We start from the raw sequence: 22,440 nt of genomic DNA on the forward strand, positions 1-22,440 counted from the left end.
TAATATATTGATGGCACAACCTTTAACTCATGTATCCACGACCTTTCGAAGATTACGTTGTAACCCATGTCACCGTCTACCACTTCAAATAAGGTGGTCTTGGTTACCCCTTCGTCATTCGTGGGCAACATGATCTCTCCTCGGATTGTCACACTTGCCAAATTGAACTCAGCAAAGAGTTTTGTTCTGGAATGATGCTTCCGGTTAACTTTGCTTGTTCCATCACTCTCCACTGAATAATGTTCGCTGAGATTCCAAGGTCAACCAAAACATATAATCTAGAAATCTAAGACACTGAGAGAAATTACTAGGGCGTCATTATGTGGCAAAAAAAGTCTGTCGGTGTCTTCCTCCGTGAAGGTGATGTTATCTTCTATGACTTCCCGAAGTCTCTTGTTGTGAGTCACTGATATCTTTGTTTTCTTGGCCGTCGAGAAGGTTACGCCATTAATTTCATTCCGTCCAAAAATCATGTTGATAGTCAACTAGGGAGGGTCTTCTACTATCTTCGAAGGCTTCACATTGTCCCGTCTACGACTCTAATTGTTCTTGACTTTGTCGCTCAAGAATTCCCTAATATGGTCGTTCTTCAACAACATCACCACCTCTTCACGCATATGTCGTTAGTCCCCAGTTCTGTGGTTGTGAGTCCCATGATATTCACACCATAAGATTGGATTTATCTGGTTGGGATTGGATCTGATTAGCTTTGGGAATCGTGCTTCTTTGATTTTCCTCATTGTTGATACCAACTCCACTATGTTGCTATTGAAATTATAATCAGACAACCTAGGATATGTGGAATCTTGGGCCCCTGATACCTCTGTTGTTCCGGCCACGACCAGTTCTTCTATTGGGAGCGAACCTATCCGAGGATCGGAACCCTTTGCTACAGCCTCCTTCGGTTCTCTCGTATGGCAAGAAATGACATTTAGAAGATCACCGGTCTGTATCGTAATCACCTTTGAACTTATCCTGGCTCTTGTCTCGGTCCCGTCCCTTGGTTGATGTCGGGAACCCAAGTTGATCGTCTTCTATCCTTATTTTTGACACATAACGATTATGGACATCTGCCCATGTGGTCTCTTGGAATTCGAGCTGGCTTTCCTTAACCTTTAGGGAGGCGTCAGAGCTCCTTGGGTTCAAACCCTTTATGAATGCCTCAGCTACCCACTTTCTTGGTACGGCCGGTAAAAACATCCTTTCTTTTTAGGACCTGATCACAAACTCCCACAGCAATTCAGACTCACCTTGCGCGATCCTGAATATGTATGCCTTCAGGGCTTGAACCTTCCTTTCCCCGGCATGGGCCTTTATGAATGAATCTATAAGAATTTCAAAAGATTCAATTGATTGCTCGGGTAAGAGTGAATACCATGCTAGGGATCCCTTTGTGAGGGTTTCACCAAACTTCTTCAGCAAGACCGATTCGATCTCATGTTGAGCCAGATCGTTCCCCTTTACAACCATGGTGTAGGTTGTGATGTACTCCTGCAGATCCGAAGTCGCATCATATTTTGGTATGTCTGGAATTTTGAACCTTTTCGGAATTAACTCTGGTGATGCGCTCGGTTTAAACGACAACTAAGTGTATTTTTTGAATTTGGGCATTTCAAAGTTGGCAGTGCGCCCAAAATCTGAACCATTCAAGTGTGAAGCTCTTTCAAGTTTTGATCCATCCGTTCGTTTATTTCCATCATAAATCTCATGAGCTCAATTTCGAAGGAGTCATTCCCGTTATCGTTACCAGATCTAGTACCGGTCCCCCCTGATATCGTCGAAACTAACCTCACCTCTTGGGGTATTATTATTAACTCTTTGAGCGGTTTGATTTGCAAGAACGCCGAGAGGAACCGGTCCCCTTCTGTTTGTGTTGTTGGAAGCGCCTGATAACACTTGCTTCAACTCTATCATTACCTGATCCTGACTTGAGAGGTGGTGCATGAGGTCTTTCTGTTTCTCTCTTAGGATTCTCATTGTTTCCGCAACGTGTTCCTCTTCCGCTTCATTGAGAGTTGGCTCCTGTACATGCCGTGGGTACTGCCCTACACAAACTGGGTTGCCTCATCCCGTTCGTTATGGGTGTCGCTGATTGAATCCCCATGTTAAGGTAGATTTTTGTGTCCCTCAACGTTGCGTACGATGTTGACATCATTAGCTACCATTTTCAATTTCTTGCTAAGGAAAAATTCAAACAAGTTAGTAACAAACGTGAAAATCAAAGCAATTATGCAATTATGCAATTATCTAAGCCACACGGCAGGTGCCAAATTATTTATCCGTAAAATAGTACAATTGAATTTGTTACGTGGTTTATAGACAAACAACTGATTTTTATCCAAAATGGTAAATAAATAAGATTAAAAGCAAGACTTAGCGATTAGAATTGAGGAAGATGACAATCCTAGCTCCGAGAACAACGTCTCCGAGGATAGAAACGAGAATAATATAAAAAAGCAAATAAGATTGTTTAATTGAGAGAAAATGGAATACAACATAAGTTTTGCCAAGAATTTCGTGTCCTACAATGGCTGCTAAGACTGATATTTATAAATATACATAGGGAAACAAGATCCTAGGATCAACCCCTACTTAAATGACAATAAAGGAGCCATTGATGAATATGCAACGGCAAGCCATGAATGCAAATATTCTCTGCAACGGCTACCCATTTAATGTTAAAAATATTCTTTATTGAATATTATCCGATAAAAAATATTCGATCTGCTCCTATTGACCATGTTCCCTTCGGGATCTATCCGATGATAGTTGTAGCCATCGTCTCCGGTACTGGTTGTTAATTGATTCACCTTTTACCTGCCTTCGGTTCCATGTGTCACGCTATCATTCGACCATTTATTATAAACCAATGTTATCACATACACAAACAAGCCTCAAACTCGTTGCCTCAACCACTTTTGCCTCTAATACTGGGAGAGGCAGCAAGTTGGTCCCTTTCGGCCAACAATTCATCTCATTTAAAGGCGAGTCCTTGCTTATCGAGAATCAATTTCTGCAGTCCCTCTGAAGTAAGGAAATTGGCCTGTAAAAATAATATCAAGCTTAGAAATCCTGTTACAACAAAAAAGTAGAAAACAAATGATAAGAAAGCAAGTACAATACCGCTGCCACATTATGCATTGCATTATTCTACAAACACTCCCCCGAAAGGGATCGTATTTCTTCCTATCATTCTCTGAAAACAACGTCTTCAAGTAGTTGGCAAGATCTACCGGCCTGGATAGCAGATGACACTCCTTCAAAACCGAAAGAGTAGCACTCCTCCTCCCTTGGGGATCTGGGGAAGGGGTGAGTAATTGTGCCCCAAATTCCCATGGTTAGGAGACCGGGGAGGAGAAGCGTTCCTCTCTCGAGCGTTTGTTGCAGGTGGAGAAGACACAATGGCGGTGGTAGAAAAGGTGTAGCTGTGTAGATGGGCGTGAAGTTGTTGGCATTGAAGGTTGAGAAGCAGCTGCAACAGGAGCATCACTGATTATTAGTTGCTCAATGTTCTAAGGCAGTAGAGGCTCGGGGTCTGAGCTCCTTAGACTGGGGACAACAACGGGAGTTGGAAAGTGAGAATCGTCATCCTCCACTATATCCATCTCGCCCCAAAGCGCTTGGACCACATTTGCGGTCGGATTTTGAAGCTCTCCCGGCTGAGCATCCGGTTGAACTGATGGAGTTATTTTTCTTCTTTGGAGGGGAGCCACTTCATCACTGGCTTCTCCATCTTCCACAACAACTATTGTGATCGGCTCGATTGTTGTGGTCTTTATTTTCCTGTTTTTATCCCCAGCCGATGAAGAACGTTGCCTTTTTGGTTGCTTGTTCTCTGGCTGGGGACTCCTAGAGGAAGCACCTCCATTGGAAGTAGATCCGCAAGCATTGCTTCAAATAAGGGCACTTTTTAGCACCCTCGCAGCCTCCTCGGGGTCAGCCAAAACATCAACCTCTGGGTAGGTGACAGCCCTACGGGAGTCCTGAATCAAGAAAAACATGGAATTAGCAAAATTACCTATGTTCATAACAAAGAAACAAGGAAAGAGAGCTCGATTTACCATGGTTCTTGGACTTCCACCCATATTTGGGGCCATTTCCTTCCACCGGCGGGATTCTGGTATTGTAATATCCAGAATCTTCTGAACCCACTGGTCCAGACCTTGAACTCTTGGTGGCTCCCACTGGGTAGCTGAAATAACAGAAACAAGGAGGTCAACAATAACGGTTAATGGTCATTTTACGAAGGAAAGAGATGAATAAATAACAAACTTACGAAAACAGTTCCATGATTCATGAAAGGACTGAGCTATGGCCGGGATGATATCCCTAGTAGCAATGATGACAAACCGCTCCATCCATCCACGGTCACTGTCATCATCCACATTAGTAAGAAGGGCGTGGTGGCCACATTTGATGAAATTTATTACTCCCCCATGGAAAAGTTTGGGGGAGAAGAGATTCATCATGTGTGCCAGGGTTAGGGTTTTCCCAGTCTCTGTGCACAACTAGCGTATGCAAGCCACCGTTCGCCATATAGATGGGCCTACTTGTGCCAAACAGACCTGGTACCGGTGGCAAAACTCTAAAATCATGGGGTCGAGCCCTGCACTCGTTCCCAAGGAAAATGGACTCAAGGTGAAGGGATATGTATAAGCATACGTAAAATCTTTCTTGGTGAAGGTAACTAACTCTATCATATCCGTAGTAAGGATGACAAGGTTTGCACAGTTGCAGTCCTCCCTCGCAGCAGGAATACTGGAAGGACGAATAGAGTAGGGGTACCCACTAACGGCCCAAGTCCGTGGAGACGCGGATGGAAGCTTCTCTTGGAAATTATAGATGATACTCAGGTGTTTGGGTATGATGGTGTTTACAGTGGGAGGCTCGGAATCAACGTCACCTTCTTTGTCTTTGTTTCTCTTCAGGCCTCCACCGAAGAGAAGATCAGAGTTTCTAAAAGATGTAGTAGAAGAGCCATGATAGTAAGAGGCCAGTAATTTTTTTAGGAAGGATGAAAGTTTTCTAAGCAAGAGGAAATTGAATGCAGAGAAGAAGATAAACTTATGGAAATTTTGGAAGTGAAAGAGGTAAAATGATGAGTAGAAGTTAAGATATAGACAGCAAAATTATGGTCATGATTCCTTCGAGAACCGACGAAAATATTATTGAATCGTGGGCAAACACGTGTTTGGGGTGTTAAATGCGAGAAGACGTGCGTCCCTTTAAGCATCAGAGACCATTCAGGAGATTTCCCGCTAAGAAAAGGATCTTCACCAACTTCCTGGTGACATCAGGATATGTCACCGAAAAGCATGGGGATTATCTGTGTGGGGGGTAAAATTAGTTTATAATAAATGGTTGAATAATAACATGACACGTGGAACCGATGGCAGGCAAAAGGCGAATCAATTAACAACGAGTACCTGGGACGACAACTACAACTGGCATTTGATAGACCTCGAAGGGAACATGATAAACAGGAGTATATCAAATATTTGTTATCGGATAGAATTCGATGAATAATATTCTTTAACATTAAATGGGCAGCCATTGCATAGAAAATTTGTATTCATAGCCTGCCATTGCATATTCAACAATGGCTTCTTTATTGTCATTTAAGTAAGGTTTGATCCTAGGATCTTGTTTCCCTAAGTATAGTTATAAATAACAGTCTTAGCAGCCATTGTAGGGCACAAAATTCTTGGCAAAACGTATGATGTATTTTATTTTTGCTCTCAATTAAACAATCTTATTTGCTTTTTTATATTATTCTCGTTTGTGTCGTCGAAGACACTATTCTCGTAGCGAGACTTGTCATCTTCCTCAATTCTAATTACTAAGTCTTACTTTTAATCTTATTTATTTACTTTGGATCAAATCAGTTCGATTGCACATAATAAATATACGGGTAAACAACAACCTAATTACCTAAATTCTTATCGAAACCCACAAGTTGTTTAAGGTTATTTCAGCTAAACAACAACAATAAAAGCAACATAACCCTTTCTTTAAGCACTCATTGCTCTCATCTTGTTCCTCTTATTTCCACTTACAGTTCAAATAACTAGGAAAAAAGAAAGAAAGAGGAAGATGATAAACAAAAAAGATAGAGTTAGAGATTTTTTCAATAATTTAGTTGTTTATTTGGAAGCCCCAATTTATTTATTTATAATCTAGTCTTCCTTTCATCTTATCAGCTTTTTAAATGTGCCACATAAAAAATTAGTAAAAACAAAAAGAAAAAATTAGTGAGAGAGTCTCCGCCCGAATGGAAATGCCGTTAGGTTGGGTAAAAGCGTAAATAAACTTAAATAAATACAGATGGACACATCCACAAACTCCAAGAACAGTGAGAGCACAAATTCAAAAAAAGAAGCTTTATTTTATTTTTGAAAATAAATCCCCCCACCCCCCAATCACCTTTCCCTCTTCTCATCTCTCACTCCCAACGATCAAATGCGATTCACTGAACCCTAACGCACACAACTTCACTCTTTGCTCCTCCAAATCTCTCTCCAATGCAGGATTTCATCGGCTCCGTTCGCCGATCTCTGGTTTTCAAGCAGTCCGGAGACTTCGATACCGGCGCTGGCGGTGTCGGCAGTGGATTCGGAGGCTTCGTTGAGAAACTAGGTTCGAGCATTCGCAAATCAAGTATTGGAATCTTCTCCAAAGCTCATGTTCCTGCTCTTCCGTCTATTTCTAAAGCTGAGCCGCCCGCGAAGGCTCGGAAAGATAATACTCCGCCAATCCGGTGGAGGAAAGGTGAAATGATTGGATGTGGTGCTTTTGGTAGGGTTTATATGGGGATGAATGTTGATTCCGGAGAGTTACTAGCTATAAAGGAGGTGAAGTTTTCGTTATTTTGCTATTTCAGTTGTTTAGTAATGTTGTTCATATAATAAATTTCAATTTTTAAAGAGATTTGTGATTTTTGAATATTTTTTGTTTGGTTTTCTTCAATTGCAGGTTTCGATTGCGATGAATGGTGCTTCAAGAGAGCGAGCACAAGTAAGCGGTTTTTATTTAGCTGATTGCTTCATTTTATTCACTTAGTTTGATCAGTTTTCCTAAAAGATAAATTGTTTTACCAGTGTATAGAGGATTCTTATAAATGACTTTAGTTAATTTGGGATTGAGTAGTAGTAGCAGCAGTTGTTTACTATGATCAATTTGCCTCATAAAGAACCAAAATTTGTTTAGTTCTATGCCAAGGTTCCTAGTTTTTTCTTTTCTTTTGTCTTTCAATTAGCTGATCTGTATTTGTAATTAACAGGCTCATGTTAGAGAGCTTGAGGAAGAAGTGAATCTATTGAAGAATCTCTCCCATCCCAACATAGTGGTGAGCGCAATTCTGTTGTATATTGAATATTATAAGGTTGTGGATAGAGTTCTTCTGACTGTGCTTTTTTTTTTTCCTCAGAGATATTTGGGAACTGCAAGAGAGGCAGGATCATTAAATATATTGTTGGAATTTGTTCCTGGTGGCTCAATCTCGTCACTTTTGGGAAAATTTGGATCCTTCCCTGAATCTGTAAGTGCTGTCTGCTTTAGGAAAACGTTAAGTACTGGTGTTTTTGTTTTTTCTCACTACATTTTCGAGAAACTATCTGTTGCCACTTCTACCTCTTCTTGTTTGTCGCAATGGACTTAATTTTCTGCAACTGCCAACTGAAATTTGCTTATCAGCACAGACCGTGGCTTCCTAACCTTCTGAATTAATCTCATTATGGGTGCTGAATTAGGTTATAAGAATGTACACCAAGCAATTGTTATTAGGGCTGGAATACTTGCATAAGAATGGAATTATGCACAGAGATATTAAGGTAGTTTTTTTCTCCAACTATTCTCATGAGATTTAGCTCGTTTTCCTGCATGCTCTCTCCATGGCTCTTTTTATTTGGTGAAATATCTTTTTCATTTAGGGAGCAAACATACTTGTTGACAATAAAGGTTGCATTAAACTTGCTGATTTCGGTGCATCCAAGAAGGTTGTTGAATTGGTATGGACTTTTTTGGCATCTGTCTTATTATTTTGGTATTGTTGGTTGGAGTATTCTTTTATAGCTGACTCTTGACTGCTTCAGGCTACTATGACTGGTGCCAAGTCAATGAAGGGTACTCCATACTGGATGGCTCCCGAAGTCATTCTGCAGACTGGCCATAGCTTGTGAGTAGAATTATTTCATATATAATCTCCAAGTTGTGGTGTGTGGACTGTTGAGAGGACCGTCTGTAATCTTGTAGTATATAGTTTTTACAACTGGTTACTTGTACACCCACAAAGCAGTGCCCTCATGTGTCAATATATACATATGGTGGGAATTTCATCTAGTAGCTTTAGAGTAGAGCACCTAAGTAGGATTGAATTGGTACTCACATGATTGGATTGTTGAACAATCTGATCCTACCGAAAACTAATTCAAACACATTCGACCTATTTTTCCTTAACTAGTTAGTATTAATGAATTAAATCCAGTTTAATTTTGTCAAAATAATGTTGAGAAAAATTTTCACTCCAAATAAATGTTGCAGAGACAAATTTGCATATGATTTCTATAATAGCACATGAATTATCACCAACAGAATACGTCAGTTACAATTCACCCGTTCTCCTCTATTGTTAATAGCTTCAATGTTTATTTTCCCAAATTGCAGAAGTAGGGAAAATTTGCAAAAGACGGATGGTAATGCATGACCCTCTTTACAACACTGGAAAGAAACATTGAGATCCTTCAACCAAATAATCATCTTTTGTGTCGTTACGAAATTTTTACTTAACCTTGTAACTCAAAATTGATAAAATTCAAGTTTACAGTACAATTTTAAATTTCTCCTTTAGTGCCCAAATGTCCTAGTGTCTGGAGAAGCACTGTGTCTCCTGAAACAATGCCTTTTCTTCTGAATGGGTGTTTGGTCCCTTTCCTGCTCTACACATCCCTACATTAATTGCGTTCTACTAAACATGATAGCTCTGCTGACATATGGAGTGTCGGATGTACTATTATCGAAATGGCTACTGGAAAACCTCCTTGGAGCCAGCAGTATCAGGAGGTAGGCATGGGTTTCAATTAACTTTTATTAATTACATTGTGAGTTGACATGAAAATTTCTATATTATTGTTACCTTCGTGCCTGACACATTACTATTTCAGGTTGCTGCTCTCTTCCATATAGGGACAACTAAATCCCATCCTCCCATCCCAGAGCATCTTTCTGCTGAAGCAAAGGACTTCCTATTAAAATGTTTGCAGAAGTATGTCTGAATTTTCTGCTTGACTTCCCCCTACTGCCACCTTATCAGTAATTCCCTATCTAAACTTTATGCATTCCCTTTCTTGGGGAAATTCCTAGGGAATTCGACATAAAGCTGGATTATTTCCATGGCAGCATATGCAAAGAGATGCTCAAGTTATTAATTATTACCTGTCTTCCTTCGTGTCCTTATTCTTGCTTTTTGACTTGATGTTCTGGCAGGGAACCGCACCTGAGGCATTCTGCATCAAATTTGCTTCAGGTATTCATGAAATTGGTCCTTCAATTCTGAATTTTTGTTGGATTGACATTATCTGTTGTTCGTTGGGGTGACTGAGGCTTTATATATTACTAGTATGTATAAAAGTGACCTATGGAAAGCCTACTGGTTAGCAACAGTACAAAACATAAAAAACTTGTCATTGATGGAACCTTTGTCTTTGGTAACTGTGTGCAGCATCCATTTGTTACGGGAGAACATCAGGAAGCTCGCCCTTTTCTTCGCTCATCCTTTATGGTTAGAAATTGTCTAAACTTTTCCATCATTCTGTAATCCTCATCATACTTTTGTTAAAACAAAGTTTAATATGACAATCAACAGGGAAACCCCGAAAACATGGCAGCGCAAAGGATGGATGTTAGGACCTCGTAAGCATTTATTTTTCCTATGTTTAGATATCTGAAGGTTATTTTCATCACTCATGGACTCTATCTTAATAAAAGCTAAGGATCTTATGATGCTGCAGAATCATTCCTGATATGAGAGCTTCCTGCAATGGTTTGAAAGATGTTTGTGGTGTTAGCACTGTGAGGTGCTCCACTGTGTATCCCGAGAATTCCTTAGGGAAAGAGTCACTCTGGAAACTAGGAAGCTCTGATGATGACATGTGCCAGATGGATAATGATGATTTTATGTTTGGTGCATCTGTGAAGTGCAGTTCAGATTTGCATTCTCCTGCTAATTATAAGGTGCAGTTTCCTTTTGTCATTATGTATAGAATTTGTTATTATGAATGAGAAAACAACATGTACATCTTCTTTTGTTTTTGAATGTAGAGTTTTAACCCTATGTGTGAACCTGATAATGATTGGCCATGCAAATTTGATGAAAGTCCCGAGTTAACGAAAAGTCAAGCAAACCTGCATTATGATCAAGCAACTATTAAGCCCACTAATAGTCCCATCATGTCATACAAGGAGGATCTTGCTTTCACATTTCCAAGTGGGCAATCTGCAGCCGAGGATGATGATGAGTTGACAGAGTCTAAAATTAGGGCATTCCTTGATGAAAAGGTAGCTATTCACCATTCACCAGTGTGAAATTTTCATACGGTATCACCAACCATATCCTATCACAGACTTGAATTTTTTTGATATGATAAAGTAACTACTTGAAATTTTAAACTTGTCGTTCCTCCTTAGAGGGAATATCACATGCTCCTCCTTAAAGTCTTATCTCTGATATATGTTATTTTCTTACAGTGCAACCAACCATAATGTTATCTCAGTTAAATTTCTAAACTTGTGGGTCCCCCTTAGTGGAATTCCACTCTTATCTCTATTCATTGGTAAACTGATGTAGGCAATGGACTTGAAGAAGCTGCAAACACCACTATATGAAGGATTCTACAATTCCTTGAATGTTTCCAGCACACCGAGTCCTGTTGGCATTGGGAACAAGGAAAATGTTCCAAGTAACATAAACTTACCACCAAAAAGCAAGTCACCAAAACGTATGCTTAGCAGAAGGCTTTCTACTGCCATTGAAGGTGCTTGTGCTCCCAGCCCAGTGACTCATTCCAAGCGAATATCAAATATTGGTGGCCCAAATGATGAAGCTATTCAGGAAGTTCAGTCGCCGAGGCATAATGAATGGAAAGATCTTCTTGGTTCTCAACGTGAAGCAGTTAATTCAAGGTAGATAATGCATTTGTGCTATTCTTCCTTCTTGACTAAATTCAGTTTCTTCGTGTATTGAGACTGAATTATCTGCTATTTCTGCAAGCTTCTCTGAGAGGCAAAGAAGGTGGAAAGAAGAGCTTGATGAAGAGTTGCAAAGGAAACGAGGCAAGTTGGACCCTTTGTTTCTTGGTTAAGATTTATAACTAAATTAATTTTGACGAGTATTGCTTGAGGATTTTTTCTTAATATGGACAGGCAGTCCATATCTGTTGAAGCTTCCACCATTCAGCTGATTTTTGACTTCTTTTAGCTTTATTGTTCCATGCCTCTCAATGTAGAATACATTATTGACTATAGTAGAATTTAAGCAAATAGAGTCTGAATAAAACATCAAATTACAGTAAAACAGTGTAGAAATGAAAAGGTGAACAAGTGGCGTCAGATAAAGTAAATTGGGAAGAAAAAGGAAACCGAATGATTAATTTGGATAAGAGACACTTGTCAAAAAAGAAGAAGATGGAATGGAGATAATAATACTAGGAGTGCATGTATTTGCCGGTTTCTTATTTCTTTTTCTAAGTCATAGTTTGTTTGCTAGTCATTAGAGATTTCAGACTTCTAACTCTTCAATTGCTTCAGTGAGTTGTATTAGCTAGGACATCGTGTTTTCAATACAGTCCGATTTGCAAGTTGCTTTTTGTATCTCAACTTGTAGAAAGTTTCAGATTGACTCGATCACAGCCTCAAGGCTCGTCAATATTCCTTTCACACATCCTTTTGACAATGTCTTTGTAGAACTTTGGTAAGAATATGTTGAGTGAACATGGTTCTAATTTGAGAAGTTGTGAAAAAATGGAAGAGTGGTGCGTATGCAGGAGCACTAATGTAATTGCATTATTTTGGTAGGAATAGGTGATTAGTACTCCCTTTGTTTCACTTTATATGGCATATTCTTTGACCACAAACTTTCCATTAAATTTTAAAAAATTGTTAGTTATACTTCCTCTTGTCCCATTTTATGTAATGCACTTCCTTTTTAGTTTGTCCAAAATAGTAACATCTTTATCTTTCTGGACACTATTAAATTCCAGCATCCCCATTTTACTCTTAATGACATGCCTTGTTGGGATCCTCACTTCTACTTATTTAAAATGAAAAGACACGTGGAACTCTCACCGCTACTCGTTTAACATGGTACTTTGCATATATTTGGCTTACATGTCGAAAGTCTTCTTTAATTTATTAAATTCCATGGCTAGTCAAACGCTATCACATGGGATGGAGGGAGTAGTATTTTTGACCTATTGTTAATTTTATTTTTAAAAAGATAAAAAATAAAAACTAATGTCGGAATTGAGACCGACAATTAGAAGGTTGACCCCTCTATTTCGAAACCCCCTTTTCATTCCTTTTGAAACGGAGGTTACATAGAAAGTTTGGCTATCTTCTCATTTTTTGTGGTTGGGGGGGATCAGGCACCTTTATTCCTTGCAAAATCCATCTTAGATTGGTTACAAGAGTACCATTGCGTGATACATTAAGAATAATATGAAAAAAGTTTTTTGTACACTTCTTGTATACTGGAGTTTGGCGAAAATCAAGAAAACTATTACTTTATTAAAAATTAATATTGACAAAGTTGATGGGATGAAAAAGGTCTCTTAATGCTTTGTACTTCTTTCTCATTATTATGAAGCAATCTATATTCTATTTTGGAGTCTATGGAACATTGGAACGATAAGAATAGAAGTGTGTTTTATAGTAATTAGAAAAACGTAAAAGCATTAAGAGATCCTTTTTATTCCAAAGTTATTTTTGGTGTGAGAAGAATAAATTTTGTGGGTAATTGGTCCAACTTGGGGGAAAATGACTCAAGAAAAGTCTCATACAGATCTTGTGCATAATACTTGACACCAACTTTGTGTTTATGGAGTAATGATATTCTCTGACTAATGAAAAGAAAAGGAGATTATCTAGGGTGAACTTTTTGAAGGCTTATTGTATTGTACTAATCCAAGTTATTCGCCCAAAATTAACCCCAATTTTCCAAGATCAGCTAAAGATCTATAAGGCTCAATGTCATGCGGAATGACGTGCATGGCTCTGAGCCTCCGATTTGTTGAACCTCTTCCGTGTCATTGTATCTTACCATGTACTTCTGTTCCTCCACAGTGATCTGATTAACGGTTGCTATAGGTGATTAAAGTTGTGGTAGTCATCTTAACTTCTTTTAATCTTCTCTTATCCTGTACTTCCTGCTGTCCTTCCTTACTGATTCAGAAAAGATTGCGAGGAGCAATTAGTAACTTGTAGTTATGTGATTGATAAGTGCCTTGTCATCGGAGTTTTCCATGTTTTATACTCCTATGGGATTTTATTTGACCTAAGTTGCTTGTCATATATGAATTCTTGCTTAAAACGGCAAGATTTGCCTCTCAGACAGTAACTTTGAGCTATGCCTACCAAACTCAATATAATAATTCATTTGTTTTCAATTAAACTTTCTGAAAGTTAACCCAGGTCAAATAAAATGGGATGAAGTGGGTAAAACAATGCCACTTTTCTGAGAGAGTATAATTTTTTTTCACATGTTGCCCCTGTTCATGTCAACATATGAAGTGATTGATTTAAACATTGCTGCAATTGCTAACTGGCGACTATAGTCTGGAAATGGTCAAATTCTTTCCGATCTTGCATTAATATTTCCGAGGAAGTCTAACTCTATCTATTTAAATATGTTTTCCTGGAAATGCTTTTATGCTATTGTTAAAGGTCTTTTGAGTTAATTCTGGTTGATTTATATGATTTTTTTGTGATGTTGAAAATCTTGTACTGCAGAGATTATGCGTCAGGCAGTCAACTTATCACCACCAATGGATCCAATTCTAAATCGATGTAGAAGTAAATCAAGGTTTGCATCTCCTGGAAGATAAATGTATGTACTTGTGTCCTTAAACTAAAGTCAGTTTGAAGAACATAATTAATGATCCTGCAACACCAGAACAGAGAGTTAGATGTCTTGGGCAGGTATACGAACGTGAGGTTTTCTTGACCCGTTACTACAGGAATATCAGCGCCTGTCAGATAGAGTGAGCTGTTACTACAGGAATATCTATCAACCTGTTAATCATATTATAAAATGTCAATAATTCGCATTGTATACATTTTGATCAATCTCCTGAGAGCATTGTAAGAAAAATGCAGGCTTTTTTATCACCTAGATAAGTGCTCTCTCATGGTAGTTGTCAATATTAAAACGCTGAGAAAAGTTGAGTTGGCATCTGCTGAATTGTTTGTAAAATGTGATATATTAATGTATTTTACCCTGTTACAACCTACAAATTTGCATCCTGCTGTAGCCTCTTATACCTCTGTTGAATGAATCTTTAAATGTCAATTGCTGGTTCTAAGCACTTTTTTAATCTCTAAAATCGTAAGTTGCTTATATTGTCTGACTACATGAGTTGTTCGCCTGCGAGCTAAAAGTAATGAATGTGAAAACATATGAAACTTCACATCGTACTGGGAACGCCTGTAGTAGTGTTGGACCATTAACATTAAGTCAGATCATCTGTGACTGAGAAATGCATGTTGAAATAGCAGTTCTGATGTTCTAATGCCAGAGCAAGATACAATAATAAAGCACATTGGACAAGACCTGAAGAAAATAAAATCAGTAATCTTTACAGAATATGGTCATATTGAAAAATGTTGATGACTGCGAAAATGTTCTTATAACAGCTACTATTAACTTGTGGAGTTATGCTTACTGAAATCATTAGATTGTCAATTGAAATATGTTACTTTGTCACTATATTGGGGAGTCAAAACAATTTCTCCTTAATGATTTTCTAAACTTTTCAATATTTTTAACCACTTATTATTTATTGTATTGTCTACATAGACTGAATATGTGAATTTCTTTAAAAGATTAAGAAATCAACATCTAAAGTCGCATCTGAAATTTGTTTTGTCTCAGCAGTTCCTGTGAGGAATAGATAAGTTTATGTTCCTAAATTAGTGGGATTACTTCAAATATTGGTGAAGAAGTCAAAGAAAACATTTTTCTCAGCGCCGTCCCATGTTTGTTTCCAAAAAAAGGTTTCCAAATCACCAAACACGATTTAACATGTCTTGGCAGAGGTTTACCCATTAAGATGACGAATCAACTCATCAAGATCTTAGCATTCTATATGTTTCCAGACAAAGATCTAACAAAGCATATTTCATGGAGCAAAAGTAAAGGGATTTGGTTGGTGAGTAAACTAAGGCTGTTCACATTTTTTCTTTAGCTTTAAGATTATGCACAAAAAAGGTAATCTTCTTGTGATGGAAAAGGCAGCAAGGTGCATAGCTTTGCATGAATTATTTGAATGAAGTAGCTGAGGTTTAGATTTTGTGAAAGATTAAAATGAAAGAAATAATGATTAAAGTGAAGAGAGCAAAATTTTGAGATGGATGAGTTGGACATGTCTTTTACCTCTTTTTGCAAATATAAAGAACCTTTTTTGTGGAAAAGACTTAGATTTGGGATGGTCTAAGAAAAATATCTTGGGTTTATGGAGAGATCACAAGAATCGATCTTCTTCTTGAAAGTTCACAAGTGGAAGAATATTCTGTGTCTCATTCTTAAGATTTTGGTAATTGTACTGTAGCTGATAATTTTTCGTTCTTTCTTTTTATTTTATTTTTATGTGATGGTGGACAGTGAATAATGGAGGACATATTGTATACGGTCGAAATAGATTTCGGTCTTCTTATGTTCGATCGAGTTCGAGTGTTAAAAAGCTAGAATGAGATTTTGGGAGTGAGCTCTAAGGTCGGTACTAACGAGCCTCGAGCCCGAAGGTCGCTTGAGGAGGTGGCTCGATAATCCTATCGAGCCCGTGACCGAATCGATCCGCAAGGCACTGCTTCGAGGTCGGAAATGCGCGACTCCCATCTCGAAGGTCGAACTCAATCCAAGACCGAAGGGCCCGACCCAGTAACGAGTTCGAGCCAGTATCGAGCTCACAAACAAGAACCGTTGCAACCGCACCAAGAGATAGAATCTTGGCGGGAATCAAGGAAGAGACAAGTCATCATAGGCCTTCCACTATATGTTTTATTTTATTGTTTTTTGTAATGACCCTCTTCTATAAAAGGGGGAATCCTTGTAAGCTAAAGGAGGCTGAACGAAAGATCACTTCTTATTGATTGTTATCCCCTTTTGCTGGTTATTTTCATTCATACAGTCAACAATACTCATATTTTCATTTCTCTACGCGATTTATATCGAATTGTATTGCATATCCTTAGAACCATACACAAATATAACGTTATCCGATTTTTTCGGTAAATAGTTTGGCGCCCACCGTGGGGCTAAGGGTAACAGTGATCGTTTGGTATAAATCTAAAGTACACGCCAGTTTGCAACATCTAATCAGCAATGGCTTCACCTATCGACCACGAAGCTGGCCTTCAAGATGAAACCAACAACTTGGCACCCGGGCCGGAAGGCCACTCGATGATGGCACTGAGGCTCGAATCGAAGCACCCGAAATTCGAGCCGAAGTACCATTGGATGTCAATTCACAAATAGCTCTAGAGGCGAATCAGCGTTCCGAACCGGAAAGAAGAACTCAGGGCGGTACTCGATCCATAGCTCGAGACACCCATAACATGGAGGAGATCGGAGTCAGTTTACGGATGATCTTCGAGATGTTACAAGCCCAGTAAATAGCGATAGCTCAGTTGCAGAGCCAAACTCAGGTACAAAGCAGGCCAGAGCCCAATCCGCTTCGAGAAGTCACCCACAGAACGGAACCAGTCATAGAGAAGTCAAATGAGCAAGAATCGGGGACTACTCCCGAAATTACTAAATTGCTCGAGGAACTCACAAAACGAGTCGAAGCCAACGATAAAAAAATAGAAACATATAATTTCAGGGTCGACCAGATCCCGGGAGCTCCACCAACGATAAAAGGGCTAGATTCGAAAATTTTCATTCAAAAGCCTTTTCCCTCGAGTGCAGCCCCAAAACCAATCCCCAAAAAATTTCATATGCCCGAAATACCCAAATATAACGGAACGACCGACCCCAATGAGCACGTCACTTCTTACACGTGTGCTATCAAGGGCAATGATTTGGAAGATGATGAGATCGAATCTGTCTTATTAAAAAAATTCGATGAAACCCTGCCAAAGGGGGCAATGATATGGTATCATAATTTACCATCTAACTCCATTAATTCTTTTGCTATGCTTGCAGATTGCTTCGTAAAAGCACATGCCAGAGCCATAAAGGTCGAAACCAGAAAGTCGGACTTGTTCAAGATAATACAAAAGGATAACGAGATGCTAAAGGAGTTCGTAGCTCGTTTTCAAATGGAACGAATAGATCTGCCACCAATCATAGACGATTGGGCTGTTCAAGCTTTCACTCAAGGTTTAAATGAGCGGAGCTCGATGGCTTCACAGCGGTTGAAGCAAAATCTGATCGAGTACCCAGCTATTACTTTGACCGATATGCACAATTGATATCAATCCAAAATAAGAGTCGAAGATGACCAGTTGACTTCTAGGTCCATTACGAAAAAGTAAAAGTGGACCAGAGATCGATACCAGCCATATAGCGAAAACGATACTACTGCTGAGTATCCGAGGCCTCTTTAAAATCAACCTCGTACATATGGGAGCTTTATCATTGAACGCATCTGTGATGATTATCAAGCTTAGTGCAAAGGAAGTTACTTCGTTATTTCATGACAAATAGTGTCTCAACGGGAAACGTTGTAAGGGACAAATGGTCAAACCGAACCATGCTTATGTAGTTGGCCCGAGCTCTGACGCAAAACATGAACCCATGTATAATGACTTGCAAAGAAAGCTCTCTTCTTTACCGATATTCTATGTTCAAGATTTATTATGCAAACAGGATCGAGTTCGAACGAGCGCTCACTCGACCATTATGCCAACGGGCTACATTGTATCGAGTTCGAATCATTCACTCGACTGCCAAGCCTACGATCTAACTTTATTTTGAGTTCGAGCAATCACTCACTCGACCATTAAGCCTACGGGCTATTTTGACTATTACGCCTACGAGCTATATTGCATCAAGTTCGAATCATTCACTCGGCTGCCAAGCCTACGGGCTACCATTATTTTGAGTTTGAGCAATCACTCACTCGACCATTAAGCCTACGAGCTACTTTGACTATTACGCCTACGGGCTATATTGCATCGAGTTCGAATCATTCGCTCGACTCTCAAGCCTATGGACTACCTTTATTTCAAGTTCGAGCAATCGCTCACTCGACCATTAAGCCTACGGGCTACTTTGACTATTACGCCTACGGGCTACATTGCATCGAGTTTGAATCATTCACTCGACTGCCAAGCCTACGGGCTACCTTTATTTTGAGTTCGAGCAATCACTCACTCGACCATTAAGCCTATGGGCTACTTTGACTATTACGCCTACGGGCTACATTGCATTGAGTTCGAATCATTTACTTAACTGCCAAGTCTACGGGCTACCTTTATTTCGAGTTCGAGCAATCACTCACTCGACCATTAAGCCTACGGGCTACTTTGACTATTACGCCTATGGGCTACATTGCATCAAGTTCGAATCATTCACTCGACTGCCAAGCCTACGGGCTACCTTTATTTCGAGTTCGAGCAATCACTCACTCGACCATTAAACCTATGTGCTACTTTGACTATTACGCCTATGGGCTACATTGCATCGAGTTCGAATCATTCACTCGACTGCTAAGCCTACGTGCTACCTTTATTTCGAGTTTGAGCAATCACTCACTCGACCATTAAGCTACATGCTACTTTGACTATTACGCCTACGGGCTATATTGCATCAAGTTCGAATCATTCGCTCGACTGCCAAGCCTACGGACTACCTTTATTTCGAGTTCGAGCAATCACTCACTCGACCATTAAGCCTACGGGCTACTTTGACTATTACGCCTACGGGCTACATTGCATCGAGTTCGAATCATTCACTCGACTACCAAGCCTACGGGCTACCTTTATTTCGAGTTCGAGCAATCACTCACTCGACCATTAAGCCTACGGGCTACTTTGACTATTACGCCTACGGGCTATATTGCATCGAGTTCGAATCATTCGCTCGACTGCCAAGCCTACGGGCTACCTTTATTTCGAGTTCGAGCAATCACTCACTCGACCATTAAGACTACGGGCTATATTGCATCGAGTTTGAATCATCCACTCGACTGCCAAGCCTACGGGCTACCTTTATTTCGAGTTCGAGCAATCACTCACTCGACCATTAAGCCTACGGGCTACTTTGACTATTACGCCTACGAGCTACATTATTTCGAGCAAAACTACTCATTTCTTCGAATTAAAACAAACACTTGACTATTTAAGCTGAAGGACGCTCGAGCCCGATAAAGCAAAGGGGACTACCCACGAGGCCCGAAGGCAACAGAGATTTAAATTTAAACTATCTATTTAGTTTGAAAGGCCATTTCTCTTCAAAAAGAAGAAAGATTTATATTTACAAATTTATTGTACAGAGGCGGCTACTCTCCCAAAAGGAAGGTCTTTATACAAAAACCGAAAGCGGTATCACAAGAACGCAACGATCGACCTAAGTCCCTAAATGACTCAATCCTCATCGGAGGCCGTATTATCGGTATCGTCCTCATCTTTACACTCCCCCAACTCATCGGAGTCCTCCTCAGGAAAGGCCAACCTCCGAGCTTTGTTCTCCCCCGCCCTGGCGACTTCAATCTCGGCCCCAATATCGAAGCCCTGAGCTTTGACCCCTTCGAGAGCCTCTCTCCGAGCCTGCCACTTTGCATGTTCGACCATGCCCGCTGCTTTGGCTTGATTAACTTCGGCATCGATCCTGAACTAAGCCACTTTTGGCATCGACTCTTTTGTTGGCCTCGACCATTTCAGATCTGGCCACTTCGAGTTCTTTGGCCAAAACCGCTTTATCTAAAGTGGCCAAATCCAACCGATACTGAAGCTCTTTTATCTTTTCGATCAGCCCCAAAGCATTTTCTTTCGCAGATCAAAGTTGGGCATCAGACAGCTCCAACTAAGCTTCGACGGCTTTATTTTTTCGAGGCAAGGTTATCCATACACCGTTTAAATTCTTTTGCCTCGGCCAGCAGCGCATCTACCTGTGAATTAAGTTATCCAATCTGCTCGATCCTCTGCCGAACCTGCTTAATCGGATCGTTAGTGGTTATCTCTTTTTCATCTTCACTATCATGGAGCATTCGGAATACCTGCTCAGCCATCACCTCATGCTCTTCCCGAGCCGCTGTCAAATCTGCTTGAAGTTTTTTCACTAAGAAGCTTGCACGAGTCACTCTTCTCAGTGAGGCTCCGAACCTCGGCATCATGCTCCTCCCTGATTCGGAGAAAAGCCTCGTGATGCAACACCGAATCCTGCAAACAAAAGGAGAAACATTAGAATTACCTACAACTCTGTGTAAAAGAAGCGACGAAAACGCCATCAGAAGTTACCTGATTCAAAGCATGTTGGGCCTCGTTGAAAAGACAGGCGGGCCCCACTGCATTCATCACTAATTGATCTTCTCTGGTCACCAAGGACCGGAGGTAACTGGCAATTCCCATAGGGGAAGAAAAAATTTAGGTATCCTTGATAAAGTCGGGGACTGTAAAGACGCATAAGATGATCGAGCATTACATACGTCATGGTCGGGATCGATAAAAATATCAGTGTATATCTGATCGAGCTGCTGGGAAATCATATCGTTTCTCGCCACATCCTTTTCCGAGAAACGAGGGGACTATCTGTATACGGTCGAAATAGATTTTGGCCTTCCTACGTTCGATCGAGTTCGAGTGTTAAAAATTCGGAATGAGATTTTGGGAGTGAGCTCTGAGGTCGGTACTAACGAGCCTCGAGCCCGAAGGTCGCTCAAGGAGGCGGCTCGATAATCCTATCGAGCCCATGACCGAATCGATCCGCAAGACACTACTTCGAGGTAGGAAATGCGCGACGCCCATCTCGAAGGTCGAACTCAATCCAAGACCGAAGGGCCCGACCCAGTAACGAGTTCGAGCCAATATCGAGCTCACAAATAAGAGTCGTTGCAACCGCACCAAGAGAGAGAAATTTGCGGGAATCAAGGAAGAGACAAGTCATCATGTGCCTTCCACTATATGTTTTATTTTATTATTTTTTATAATGACCCTCTTCTATAAAAGGGTGAATCCTTGTAAGCTAAAGGAGGCTGAACGAAAGATCACTTCTTATTGATAGTTATCCCCTTTTGCTCGTTATTTTCATTCTTACAGTCAACAATACTCATATTTCTATTTCTCTACGCGATTTATATCAAATTGTATCGCATATCCTTAGAACCATACACAAATATAACGTTATCCGACTTCAATCTCGGCCCCAATATCAAAGCCCTGTGCTTTGACCCCTTCGAGAGCCTCTCTGTGAGCCTGCCGCTTTGCATGTTCGACCATGCCCGCTGCTTTGGCTTGATTAACTTCGACATCGATCCTGAACTAAGCCACTTTTGGCATCGACTCTTTTGTTGGCCTCGACCATGTCAGATCTGGCCACTTCGAGTTCTTTGGCCAAAACTGCTTTATCTAAAGTGGCCAAATCCAACCGATATTGAAGCTCTTTTATCTTTCCGATCAGCCCCAGAGCATTTTCTTTCACAGATCAAAGTTGGGCATTAAACAGCTCCAACTGAGCTTCGACGGCTTCATTTTTTCGAGGCAATGTTATCCATACACCTTTTAAATTCTTCCGCCTCGGCCAGCAGCGCATCTACCTGGGAATTAAGTCATCCAATCTGCTCGATCCTCTGCCGAACCTGCAGAATCGGATCGTTAGTGGTTATCTCTTTTTCATCTTCACTATCATGGAGCATTCGGAATACCTGCTCAGCCATCTCCTCATGCTCTTCCCGAGCCGCTGTCAAATCTGCTTGAAGGTTTTTCACTAAGAAGCTTGCACGAGTCACTCTTCTCAGTGAGGCTCCGAACCTTGGCATCATGCTCCTCCCTGATTCGGAGAAAAGCCTCGTGATGCAACATCGAAGCCTGCAAACAAAAGGAGAAACATTAGAATTACCTACAACTCTCTGTAAAAGAAGCGACGAAAACGCCATCAGAAGTTACCTGATTCAAAGCATATTGGGCCTCGTTGAAAAGACAGGCGGGCCCCATCGCATTTATCACTGATTGATCTTCTCCGGTCACCAAGGACCGAAGGTAACTAGCAATTCTCACAAGGGAAGAAAAAATTCG

General features: G+C 40.3%; 2 protein-coding genes across 2 annotated transcripts; both read left to right on the forward strand.

Annotated features, from left to right (window-relative positions):
• The first annotated feature begins 6,347 nt into the window (after positions 1-6,347).
• On the forward strand, positions 6,348-14,532 carry LOC104090160 (mitogen-activated protein kinase kinase kinase NPK1). Its single transcript, XM_009595213.4, has 17 exons — positions 6,348-6,851; positions 6,973-7,014; positions 7,280-7,345; positions 7,427-7,537; positions 7,749-7,829; positions 7,929-8,006; positions 8,091-8,173; positions 8,976-9,057; positions 9,159-9,259; positions 9,481-9,520; positions 9,716-9,775; positions 9,860-9,906; positions 10,005-10,227; positions 10,315-10,551; positions 10,841-11,175; positions 11,264-11,325; positions 13,999-14,532. The coding sequence occupies exons 1-17, from the start codon at positions 6,522-6,524 to the stop codon at positions 14,091-14,093; spliced, it is 2,073 nt and encodes a 690-aa protein (XP_009593508.1). The 5' UTR covers positions 6,348-6,521; the 3' UTR covers positions 14,094-14,532.
• A 2,820-nt stretch (positions 14,533-17,352) lies between these two features.
• LOC138898646 (uncharacterized) lies at positions 17,353-17,679 on the forward strand. The gene has a single exon (XM_070184726.1). The coding sequence runs from the start codon at positions 17,353-17,355 to the stop codon at positions 17,677-17,679; it is 327 nt and encodes a 108-aa protein (XP_070040827.1).
• Positions 17,680-22,440: the final 4,761 nt, after the last annotated feature.

This window comes from Nicotiana tomentosiformis, chromosome 9 (assembly GCF_000390325.3).
Source record: "Nicotiana tomentosiformis chromosome 9, ASM39032v3, whole genome shotgun sequence".
NCBI lineage: Eukaryota > Viridiplantae > Streptophyta > Magnoliopsida > Solanales > Solanaceae > Nicotiana > Nicotiana tomentosiformis.